Genomic DNA, 12,955 nt, shown 5'->3' with positions numbered 1-12,955 from the left:
AGACCTCGACAAACTTCAAGGGAAGCCCTTTTAGAATTATTTAATTGTATTTATATTAACATAAAACTATGATGCACATTAAACTGACATAATCTTTTGAGTTTATTTGTATTACAGAAGCACCGTAAGTACTTATCAGCTCAGATATGAAGGCTTTTTAATATTGTCTGGGACAAAAGAGGCTTTGCATTCCAAAACGTCGAGAATAATTGAGTGATTATGTAACACTAGATAAAGTCCGTGACAACACTGGGTTAAGAAGAAAGACAACAGCGCCCTCTGAAGGCAGTCTGCGCCGTGACGTCAGCTCTAACGTGAAACAACAAAAGACATGAATACTAACCACTGGAAGGATTTAATCATTTTTAATTAAAAGAGAGTTATACACAAGACTTAACAATAAAACGTTTTATTTTTATAGTCTCCCATGATTCAACATTCAGCACTGTCTGTTTCAGCCAATCCATCATTAATCAACAAATCCTCAAAAACAAAATTATTTTATACCCAAAGATTTTACAAATATATAGAAGCGTGTATGCATGTCAGTCAGTCCTCACAGATGCATGCTCTCTAATATCAAATCAGATTGGTTTACATTTTATACAAAATAGTTTCCTGGCTTAGTTATCGAAGAAATGCAATGCTTTAAAAAATCTAATGAGACAAGAACAGATAGCATGGATTGTAATTTCAAGCTGCTGGTCTGTATGCATGTGTGGCTGTGTTTATTGGTCAATTCTATGGTCTGTAGAGCGTCTGTTCTTCAAGCCTCCTGACAACACTGACGATGACTGACAAAGAGCAAGGCACATCAGGTCAGAAACAAAGCTTTGTCACCTTTCACTGCGATCTACAAAAGGATCACGACAGAAGAAGCCAACGATTGAATTCACAGCCTCTGATTATCCTGCTCTTTCTTGTGACAGCGCAGCAAAACTTCAAGTTTGTACTAAATTAAGCCAACTTTTCAGATCTACATGCCAGTGTGGACATTTATGCCAATGTATTTGAAACCAATATAACATTGTGTTTACATAAAGAAAAATTTGGTCTAAAAAGAGCGAAAAAGCAAGCAGTCTCAGACGGATTTTAAATCATCTTCGTCTCTACAACATTCATTTCTTCCTGTTCATTTGTCTGTATTTCGTCTACCATTAAAGTGCAGGTAACTCGATTGTTTCAAACTCTCCGACTGAAGAAAAAGCATTGGTTTCAGAAGTCGGACAAAGAGAGGAGCTTGATATTTCTCTTATCAAAACGGGTTCCTGTTGTATGGGTTTATTGAGAGTTTTAGTGTCCAGAAAGGAGTCAAAAGGGAAAGGAGTGATAAGGGTTGCTTCATGGTTTTGGTTTTCTTTTCAGTGCTTCTCCAGCCAAGAGGGGATTTCTCCTCCGGGTAACTTTAGTTTGATGTGGAACTGTTTCAGGGTCTGTTCCAGCTGCTGCTGGTTGCCTGCGAAGTAAGCAGCGATGGCGTTGTGGAAGAGAATCAGCTGGTTGTGTAAAACCTTCACCTAAAGAAAAAGGGGATGAAAACTGTAACTCACAGCCCGAGGCAGGAAATCAGAAATCATCAGTGCTGGGAAAACAAAAAACAACTAACATCAATACGAAAGAGACTTTTTGTTTGGGCATGTAATTGTGCATGTTACTAATAATTATAAAAAAACATTTATATTTATTTACTAACTTGACTGAGCTTTAGTTATAGCACCGTTGGCATAAGATGAAATAAAACATCTAAAAAAATGACCAGGGTAACATAGATACTCATGTTATTAATGTTACTAGACATAAAACTGCTAACTTGATGATGGCCAAAACTGTCATCTAAAAATATGAATCAGAATAAATCTCTGATGTCAAAGCAGGTATGAAAACACAGCTCAACTATTAATTGAACTATTTCAGTAAATACAAACAATGCATAAGAAAACATTCAAATAAAATAATTTTCAATGAATGCATTGCTGATTATATCCTAAAATGTGTTTACATTTAGAGTAGTCTGTGCAACTTTATTTTTATGTTTATGATACATCATCTGAACAGTAAAGATCAGCCTAAACTCAGCTAAAGTTCATCTTTTTGCAACATATTTTACTTCTGTAATGCAATGCATTGTTTCCGGGATACTGAACAAGAAAAACAAGAGGGTTTGGTTAGATCAGACAAAAATGAAAAAGATTACAGGAACATCAGCATCACAAGGTGCAAGATTTAAACGTACATACAGTCAGTGAGTCATTTTTATTTTTTAAGTGTCTAGGTCGCAAACGTTGCTAACATTAACCCTATATGTACAGAATAACTCACATAACCTGTTCCCAGCAACAGCGATAGTCCAGAAACCATGAAAAAAATTCACTGACGTTTGATTTCCAGCATATTAACTTGTGTAAGTGTAAATGATCAAAGCATGAAAGACAAATAGGATTATTTGAATGTAGCGAACGTCACAAGATACATTCGACCTACCTTGTTTTCCTCCAGAAACTTGAGTTTGACTGAGACGTCGATGCGCATCTTTTCGTATTTTTCGCGGTGGATCTGGAAACGTTGCTGAGACTGCTCGATTTTGGGAAGAGTGTTGGCATCCCGCGGACCCAGATTGAGCTCTTCTAAATCGGTGCGATACGCATCATACTCAATCCTACCCAAAGAGCACACAATTTAGAGAATGAGGGTTGTTTTGCTCAATAAATGAATATAAAGTAGTACACCATGACTTGTGAAGATCTATTCAGACCTCGCTGCTTCATATTGCTTGATGTTGACCAAGGTGTCCTCTATAGTTTTATCCACTAGAGTTTTTACGCTGGAGATGAAGAAGTTGATAGCTCTTAACAGAGTTTCTCCATTTTTCGCCAGGAGTTTTTGGGTTTCAGCATTGTAGCCGAATTCCTCCTGAAACACATTAATAAATAGAGATTGCATCTGTATTTACAGCTACTAAAATGACACAGAAACAGATACTGCAATGAGACTTCACCACGTCTGCAAATAAATGAATGAAATGAAATGTTACTCTTCCAGCCCCAATGCAGTTTCTGGATAGAGTCCAGTCATGAAGTATTTAGTATTCATGGTGGAAACATCAAAAGGTCCAGTTTGGTGTGTGAGCCTGTGTGTGTGTGAGTGTGTGTATGTGAGTCTTTTTGAATGTTTGAGTGTGTGAGCCTGTGTTTGAGTGTGTCAGTAAGTTTGTGAGTTTGAGTGTGTGTGTGTTATTTTGTGTGTGTGTCCATCTCCAGGTCCTGGTTTGTCTGTCTGTGTGTGAGCAAAATTTGCAACAAGAAGTCTGTGGAGCAGTCATAGCATAGAAAGTGTAGCAATGGCATAGCAATAGCAATGTCTTTAAAGGGATAGTTCACCCACAAATGAAAATTCTATCATCGTTTACTCACCCTCAAGTTCCAAACCTGTATGAGTTTCTTTGTTCTGCTGAACACAAAGGAAGATATTTGGAAGAATGTTTGTAACCGAACAGATCTCGGTCCCCATTGACTACCATCATATATATTTTTCCTACTATGGAAGTCAATGGGGACCAAGATCTGTTTGATTCTGTCATTCTTTCAAATATCTTCCTTTGTGTTCAGCAGAATTTTGAACTTTCCATTTGTCAATGGAAATGTGTACTTGTCACTAAAAATATATGTGATATATATATTTAACTTAACCCCCCCGGGTCCCCAAACACCGCACCATCACAAATAGAATATAATTCTGTGGGAAACACTGTTCATATTTGGTATAATAATAAAAAAAAAAATTTTTTTCAGTATTATTTGATGAATAACTAAATAACAGCATTTAAATAAATAATTAATAAATATAAATGTTTTGTAACAATATACACGTCCATTCAAAGGTTTGGGGTCATACATTTATTTTTTTATTTTTTATAAATTAACACTTATTCAGCAAGGATGTGTTAAACTGATAAAAAAGTGAAAGTGAAGACCTAAGTTTGACAACCAGAAAGTGTGTACTTTTTTTTTGCCATTTAAAACCTAAAAAAAAAATTATGCAGGGATTTTTGTGAGATGATCTGAGATCGTTGGAAAGAAAAAGAAAGATTGAAAACACTGTTAAAATGTATATGCATCATTTAGAACCACATTTAAAATTTACACTGAAAAAAAAACAAAAAACATAAGATGCTTACCATCCATTTTTAAAATTTAACTGATGGCATTTTGTTTAAGATCAAGAGGCTATGACTGATGCAACATTACAGGGAAAAGCTTCTTTAAATAGTTTTTATACTTACATGTAGCTCGGGTGTTTTGAGACTAAGGTCAGCAAATGCATCGCCCAGCTGTCTCTGCGTCTGCAGCATCTGTGCCAGCTGCATGCACAGCGTCTGCGCCAGCTTGATAACATGCTCATACTTTCGCTTGTTTTCATGAAGAATCTCGATCTGAGCCTCCAGCTCCAGATCAACCGTACGAGAGCCGCGTCCTAACTTCTCCGACAGGATCTGCTTGGTGCACTGCAAGACAAGTACAAGATACAAAATCTGTTAAAAATAAAATATGCCCTCAGCCCAATCAAGATGTAGGGGGCTTTTTTTCTTCAGTAGAACAGTAAAGATTTGCGATTCATACAATGTAAGACAGCAGCTGCACGTTTTTGAGATAAAAAAAAAATCTTATCAAGAAACGCAGAATTAATAGCCGTGGCTCATGATGATATATTGAGGTCTTATGAAGCGAAATGATCGGTCTGTGCAAGAGACTGAAGATTATTTACAACATTATGACCTGTGATCCAGAGCTTCAGGCAAACGGTTCACTTTGTGAATGAATCATTCTTTTGAACTGGTTCTTTTTAGAGAACTAGTTGAATCAGTTCACCCAGTCTGAAAGAATCGTCTGAATCAGTTTGCGGCTCAATCAAAACTCCCTTTCTGACGCCTGACAGTCACTGCGACTCAAAATGAGCCGAAATAGCGTGAAAAAGAATCATATTTTCTCTGGATCACAGGTAATAATGTTGTAAATGTTCAGTTTCTTGCACAGACCGATCGTTTCACTTCATAAGACCTCAAAATACCATCAGGAGCCACTGCTATTAGTCTTATGTTCCTTGATATGCTTTTTTTAATTCTTAAAAGAAATGCAGCTGCCATCTTACATTTTATGAATCACAAAAAAAAAAAGCCACCTAACAATGCAAATTTGGCAATAAGAAAGAATTTCTTTTTAAGGGGCATAGAGGATATATAGAACTCTGTATCTTTTGTAACAGCAATATTATAGAGAAGACATGAAATATTGAAAGCGATCATGTCTGAGAAATGTCCCAAGCCAGACTAAACTAGTATTACTCATGCATGTTAACGCTAAACAGAGTTTTCTGACACATGTCATAGCCACTACGACAGCAATCCCTCACTTTATAAGTGTTGATGCTCCACTTCCTCATCAGCTCCAGTTTCTCGATGGCAGGACTCTTCATGTCATCAGCGAGGACCACTGCTCCGGACTCTGACAAAGCACCTGATGACAGAACGACATCCGTTTACCAAAATAAGACTAAAGTATGTCATCTGATTTGATAAGACAATAATGATTGGCTAAATCAAGTCAATCAATATTAACATCCAAGATAATTCTGTGTTTGACAAATCACATCAGTGTGGTTACTGTTAACTAAAACAAACTGAACTACTGAAAGACACTGTTGTTAAATAAAATGCATTGGATTGAATGAATCATTTGAGTCAGTGATTCAATGATCCATTCATAAAGACTTCCTTTCTAAATGAATCAGGCGTTTTGAATGAATCGTTTGAATGAATGATTCAGTGAATCATTCATTAACAGAGGGACTTACTGCCTCCTACTGGCAGTTTTAGTGTCATATTTATCCATCATAGGCCTAAACCAGCTAAAGTACAAGCACAAAAACACACTCAGCAAAATATTGTTTTAATTATCCCAATCAAAACCCACCCCAAAAATACTGAGATCATTTTTTGTCTAACCCTAAACCCCTATAGACATTATATTCCGATCGGTTTCATTACTAGTACGTGCGACTGCAGCACACGGATGAATCCAGCTCCATATTCTCCTCAGCTGATAAGTGACATGTGAGATATAGAGGAATAATAAAAAGAGGTGGTCAAAAATTACACCATACTAATGACCGCTTGCCATGTTTCCGTCCTAATTAATTCACACAGTAGACGAGGATGAAATAATGAAAGGGGAAGTAGATAGGGAAAAAAAGATCACAGACAACTCTGTAATGAGACAGGAACACCTTTCTTTTCAAATTCAAATTGTGCTTTTCTCTGCAACACGCTCAAAGAGAAACGCAGACAAACAAATGTGGTTCACATTAGAGGCACTGGACAGAGAGAGGATATTCTAACACTACTCACCTAAAAAACAACAACCTGATCTCATTTATTACAGTGAAAGAGGTGTTTTAAATGAGCAACGTGTTTCCGAGCATGTTGTGAATCTCTGTGTAATCTTATGCAAGCGCATTCATTTGTGCATCAACTGTAGCACACGGAGCCATTGCATGAATACTCAGATGATAGTCATGTTCAATGATTAGTTCGTGTTCTACCTGTGTACTCTCCCTCATTCACTGCACAGTCTTCAGGTGAGATGTTGAAGTGTGATGTGATTGGTCCAGAGGAGATGATGTGTGAAACACCCTGGAAAGAAATAAAACGGGGAGAGAGCAAGAATAAAAATGTATGATATCACAAAAAAGCAGTGTGCCATGTTTTCCGTTTTCAATCATTAATTTCAAAACAGTATCATTTTTGTACATTTAAAAAGGTCTAAACTCAGGGTTAAAGCACATTGGGTGCCAGGGATATTAGCTGGTTTAAATCCAAGCACTGAAAACTAATGTTCTTATCATTTATGAAGTGAATAACATAAATTTGATGATACAGTCTATAACGGGCATATTATTGGTAAAAACTATTGGTAAATCTGCAGTGTGTGTTATAAGTCACCCTAAATGCACAAGTGCATAAAAGCAAATTACAGCATTTTGAGTCTTCTTGACTCAAGAAGTCCCCTCAGACACTGAAACTAAATACAGTGTGTGTGTGAGAAAGTTTCTGTGACTGTACAAAGTTCATGAATATTTAATGAGGTAAGCACTAATTAATTCATGATTGTTCGTCTGTTGCTAAGAGACTCACCTTGTCATTCTAGTGCCATTGTACACATCTGGCGAAACCAAATGCATGTATAATCAAGGGTTAAAAGAGGTGCTAGACACCATTCTCAACTATTTTTGGCGAAACATTGCTTGAACCAGGTACTTTTAGAGATAGTTCACAGTCAAGACAATTTCCTCACAAGGTTCAAAAGACTGTTCAGGTCTGTTCAGATCAAGAGACAGTGGAAGCGGTGCATGATGGGTACTTACCCTCTGAAACACTTCCTCGTGACTGTTGTCGGCTTCTCCGTTTCTGGTGACTGAGATTTGAGCAGCTGGGCTTCTGTGGGCCTCCTCTGCCATAGCCACCTTCAACACACACACACACACACACACAATAACTAGGACAGAAACAGCATTAAAGCTAGAGTTCAGATGCAGAGCGCTGCCACCACCAGAAAGCATTGCACAACCGCAGTTCGTCAGGCTCGTGAAGGGTTAACTGCAGCACCACAAGCAGAGAAAATACAGCTGTATAAACCAAACTGATCAGGTCAGCTGCTGCTGTAGAAGAATTATTTAACATCAACCGGGGAATTGTCCTACTACAGGTCCAGGAATAATAGCCCAGTCTGACTGCACTGCCATCTGGTGATCATTTCTATCAGTTTGGGACACATTTTCATATACACTAGCATTCACAAGTTTGACTGGAAATAAGCAAAAATGCTATACTTCTATTTAGCGATGATGCATTCAATTTATTATTAGATAGAGATGTCATTTTCACATTTAAAACAATGCATACATTTAACTGCATCAATAATGAATTTAAGAATTTTTTTTTTAATAATGTCATTATATTAATGACTTAATGCATTTCTATCAAGTAAATGCAACCCTAAAAGCATATGAGACTCTTTTGAATGGTATTAATCCTATGCTGGAATATAATAAAATGCAGTATTAATAAATACAAAACAGTACAGTATGTGTTGCCTTTCTCTCCAGCTGTATATGAGCGTTTTTTTGTCACTATTTGGTATCAGGTTGCAGTTTAAGCTAAATAACAGCGTATTTCAAGGTGGTTTGATTTCTCCGTTCCCTTGCATGTGGCTTAATGTGTAACTACAAAAAGAGCTATTAAGGTTTGTGTTCTGCTGAGAGGCTCGGTGAACTGAATCTTCAAGACCGGACACTTTGTCCGGCTGGTGAAAACAGCACACAGTGTATGTATTCAGACAGAGCCCTTATAGCCATCTCCTCATAAAAAATTAAAGATGGATCTCTAAAGCAAACTTCTTAGTTATCAGAAGAAAAGGAAAGACTTTTAATAAGATAAAGCATCAAATAAACATTTTCTCACTGGGACCGGCTCTAGAACGTCTGGTTGTTATTGTAAAAAGTAAAAAAGTCAAACGGAAAAAAAAACCTTGTTGGTAATAGAAGTTGATAGAAGTGTCCTTCTATAAAATAAAAGTTTAAATTATTGGTATACAGTACATACTGTTTTTGTGCCATATCAATAGAAAGATTGCATAGAGTATTTGTACTTCAAAAAATATTTTTTGTTGAAAAAAAAAAAGGGACGTTGCAGCAAATGAAAATACACTATATAATGAAACACTGGCAAAAAAAAAACAACTAAAGCAAACTAATCGTCTGCTTTAGAAAGAAATGCTCACACTTCTCTGCTAGGAGACCGCTGTTGCATTAAGAGCATCATTAATAAGTTGAGATGATCACTGATATATAATTATAATAGAAAATAAATGTTATGGTTGATGAGCAATAAATGGTTATGTTATTAAAATTCTGAAGAAAAAAAACAGTTACATTATATATATATATATATATATATATATATATATATATATATATATATATATAATGTAACATTAATTACATAAAATACTGTAAACAAAAAAAGTAAAATATTTAAATGCAATCATAACAGGGTAAAGAAATGCACCACCACCTGCAGAGAGAAATATAGGACACCTCACGAAGACATGAGAGAGATATGATTCATAATTCATTCAGGCAGAGATCTAGCTCTTCTAAATCCCCAGAAAACTCGGCTAAATCAAATTAACAGCAACATGCACGAGTGAGATCAAGCATAAGCCAAGCTTCACATCAGCGTCTGTTTCCACACTGCTCACCGCTTCAACATCATCCTCAATTATTCCACTAGTTTTCCTCTGAGCCTGAGAATCCTCCTCTTCCTCATCCTCATCATCCTCATCATCATCATCACTGGGAGTATATTTGTGTTTTCCAGCGTCCTTGTCCTCACTGATGTCAATTTCAGTCATGTGTGTCTCATCCAGGCTGTTTCTGCTTTGCTCTAGAGAGTCAGCAGTATTTTGAGGGCCCTGCTCATTAGGGTCCGACTGATTATGCTGCGAGGCATCTTTCTCCGAGATAAAACTAGCTTCTGACATTTCTGAAAGTAAACATAGGAGTGAGCCATAGACCGACAGTTTTCCCTTCTTGAGGCTGAGGTTCAGGAAGGCATTCTGGCATTATGCTGCACATCACGGAATAAAAGTCTAAGTCTGAAGTACATACAACCTGTAATTATTACAGATCAGAAATACCTAGAAACCAGCGTTGAATGCTGAAATAAAATTTTCAATGAGAGGGCTTAAAAAAAGAATGGTTAGTAAATCAGCACAGCATATTCTTTCTGACCGTATGTTAAATCAAAAAGCCTTTTAGCTCATATTGTTTGACAAAGTCATATTCAGTCCATTTTAGAAACTTGCATCCTGTATTCCTTTAGACAAATTCAGTGAATAAATATGTCCGCTCAATAAAAAGACATTTGCAGCACTTTGTACATCAGTCTACACAACTCACACCCAAAGTGTTTATGGTTCAATAAGGAAACGGATGGTTAAGAGAAGAATTATGAATTATTCTCTTCTATGACGAGCTAAAGTGCAGCTTAAAGAATAATCAAATCTGTCGGTGTGAGTTAACCTAGAAAGTGCGCTTATTATAAGCTCCAATTACAGTTTTCTCTAAACCAAGACTAAGATGTCATTTTATAATGGAGTTATACATATTTTCGTGTTCAGCAAATGACAATATCAAAAATGATCAATTAAATGCCAAAAGCAAACTCTTATACACTTAAATGGTCAAATTTCATAGGTTTACTGTCTACATGTAATTAAAATGTTTAAACCATCTTGTAACAGTACATTGTAAATTGTGATAATTCAGTCAGTCAATAACTGAGACAGTTTGAAATAAAATATTCATCAAGTTTAAGCATATATTTCGTTTTCATAGAAGGATGGTAAAAGTAGGCCAAGGAAAATTAAAGGAAGAAGCCCACTTTTCTTAAAAAAAAAAAAAAAGCCATAATAAAATGATGAAACCTAATACGGCGAAGGCTTCGGTCACGCTTTGCACTCTTCATTGGAGCGTCCAGTCACGTGACCTAGTTAATATTCATAAGCTAATCCTTTATCACAGTAGAATTAAAACGTAAACCCTTTTTTTTAACTTTCCGACGACACAACACGCACATATACAAGGTGTTTGTTAAAAAACATTTGCTTTGTAAACACAAGCTGCCTTCTTCCTCCCGGGATTTTCAATCTATCTGTTGCTACATTGTTGCGCCGCGCGTCACAAAGTTGCGATTGAGTTACTTCCTATTCCTCGAGCGCGTTACAAAACGCCATAAACCTTCACTTTTACGCTCTATGCCGCTTTTATATCAATGATACGACCGTCATTAAGCATCAGCATAATTGCTATTATAGCAATGACTAAGTGACATTAAGTTTTTTCACCCCAACTCTTCTCTTCTCCTCATCATCCAAGACGTGAAACTTCGACGGTCTGTTATTCTGTCTGGCTGAATTTCCTTCAGTCACTTTTCACCATGACAGGAGAGACATAGGATCATCCCTGCACACTGAAGCCATCACACACACACACACACACACACACACACGAGCAGCGACGCAACAGTGGATCGTCCAGCAGCACTCACTCACCTGCACACGGATCACAGCGCGTCTCTTTCCCGCTGCACGGATCTTTTCCTAAAAATGGGCTCGGTTTGAGTTCGAGTTACTGTGGGTCTCATTCGACACCCAGCGAATCCCTCCACACACAGCTCAGAGAAAGCCTTTTCAAACACACCCGGAAGAGGACGTGTGTGAGCAGATATTCCTTGAGCCACAACATGTCTGTCTCCTAGTGGTCAAATCAACAATGCAACATCGGGAAACAATGCACAGCATCACACAGCAACTACACAACCAGCAATATCCATCAAAACCAGTGTACTTTTCATGAGCTTTTATAGTAGCCAGGTGTTTGCATGTGTTTTTTAACTTTCATTTAAAAAACAGTTCATGGTTTGATTTTGAAATGTACTTGCTCTTGTTCTACAAATGCTACAAACCATCAATAATCAAATCACATTACTTGGTGGTGGGTGTAAATAAATGCACTTGTATTTAGCTTTAATGCATATTTATTTCAGTTTAGTTTATACTTCAACTCATTGTGTTTCAGTTAGTTTCCTTGGCGGCATTTATCATTTTTGTGAGCATCATATTGTCTTTAATCACGAATAGAATAATAAAATAATTAGGCCTGCTATCAAACTATTTTCATATCAAATTATGTACTTTTAGAGTGAGATATCTGCAGTGTTTTGAGTGCATGTATGAAACATTTCAGCCACTAGATAGCACCTTTTATTTTAAGTTACTTTTTTGTGCAATTTTAATGTAAAATGTAAATTTTCTTATAATACAGCTGGATATTATGCAATATTTAGTTTGTATTTAGTTTATTACATAGTATTTAGTTTAATACATAGTTTGCATCCAATGTTTAGTAGCATTGCCTTCAAATTAGGAACTGTGATTTAATTTTGTTGGCAGCCCTAATTTTAACAGTAAACAAAAAAAATGCATGTATTTTTAAAGTTAAAATATGCTCTCAGCACTGATTTGTAGAAGGCAGATTTATTTCAAAAAATATAAAAAATAAAAATCAGAATTGAAAGCCATCCAGTAGGGGGAACTAAAGACTACAAATACCTGCAACAATAGAAAACATTACTAAAGTCTAACAATCTTTGTATTGTAAAAAAAAGAAAAAAAGAAGATTTTTTAAAATTTTAAAAAAGTTTTTACTTTTTACTTTTTAAAATAAAAACACACCGCTTATGATTTTCTTTTGAATTTTATTTGTTCTTATTTTGTATTGTGTGGCTGTTGAAGAAAAATGATACAAATTACATTACATGGCGGTGGGTGTAAATGAATGCACTTACACTAATGACATGACAACATATTGAAACTATGTACAAGCATAAAGATCTGAATATTTACAGAGTACCACATAAGTTTGGATATTATCTTGAGATGTTTTCCACCGACTAACGGCACAATAACACACAATTAAATCAACGGTGCTGTAACGGTGCAGCATGTGACCTTACTCTAATACTGAGGATATTTAGGCAAACAACTCTGTGAGCTTAACAAGACACAAACCCATACAGTACGACATTATTAAAATAGCTGACACAGAAAGGAAATACACCAATACTATATAAAACTGCTGATTGTAATTTAAAAGATACAATACAGATACAGTGCAGTAATTAGGCTCGAGTAGAAAGAAGACAAAAAGTCTGGGCTAAAGAAAACATGAGTGTGTTGCTCATCGGGGGAGAAATGAAAACATTCACATTAACATACAGGCTAGTGTTACATGGGATATTTATTTTTTAACGTTGAGAATAGAGCCAGCTATCTCTCTGTGC

At 36.2% G+C, this 12,955-nt stretch overlaps 1 protein-coding gene across 2 annotated transcripts; it reads right to left on the bottom strand.

The window, feature by feature from the left end:
- Positions 1-1,230: 1,230 nt before the first annotated feature.
- LOC132142158 (arfaptin-1-like) lies at positions 1,231-11,422 on the bottom strand. 2 transcript variants are annotated; one of them, XM_059551806.1, is made up of 9 exons: positions 11,166-11,422; positions 9,312-9,595; positions 7,417-7,515; positions 6,595-6,685; positions 5,407-5,510; positions 4,280-4,501; positions 2,753-2,910; positions 2,482-2,656; positions 1,231-1,517 (listed from the first exon to the last, which is right to left on the bottom strand). In XM_059551806.1, exons 2-9 carry the CDS (start codon positions 9,591-9,593, stop codon positions 1,362-1,364), a joined length of 1,287 nt encoding a protein of 428 aa, XP_059407789.1. In that variant the 5' UTR covers positions 9,594-9,595; positions 11,166-11,422; the 3' UTR covers positions 1,231-1,361. The 2 variants fall into 2 exon arrangements, with proteins under 2 accessions (XP_059407789.1, XP_059407790.1); XM_059551807.1 differs by lacking the exon at positions 9,312-9,595 and having other exon boundaries at positions 11,166-11,416.
- Between the last annotated feature and the right edge of the window lie 1,533 nt (positions 11,423-12,955).

This window comes from Carassius carassius, chromosome 6 (assembly GCF_963082965.1).
Source record: "Carassius carassius chromosome 6, fCarCar2.1, whole genome shotgun sequence".
NCBI lineage: Eukaryota > Metazoa > Chordata > Actinopteri > Cypriniformes > Cyprinidae > Carassius > Carassius carassius.
The sequence above is the reverse complement of the archived record's forward strand: the minus strand, read 5'-3'. Positions and strand labels throughout refer to the sequence as shown.

Coding starts and splice junctions, on each gene's coding strand:
- LOC132142158 (XM_059551806.1), bottom strand. CDS start 9,593: ATGTCAGAAGCTAGTTTTATCTCGGAGAAAGATGCCTCGCAGCATAAT. Junction 6,686..7,416: donor ACGAGGAAGTGTTTCAGAGG/GTAAGTACCCAT, acceptor ATTTCTTTCCAG/GGTGTTTCACACATCATCTC. Junction 2,911..4,279: donor TCAAAACACCCGAGCTACAT/GTAAGTATAAAA, acceptor AATGTGTTTCAG/GAGGAATTCGGCTACAATGC.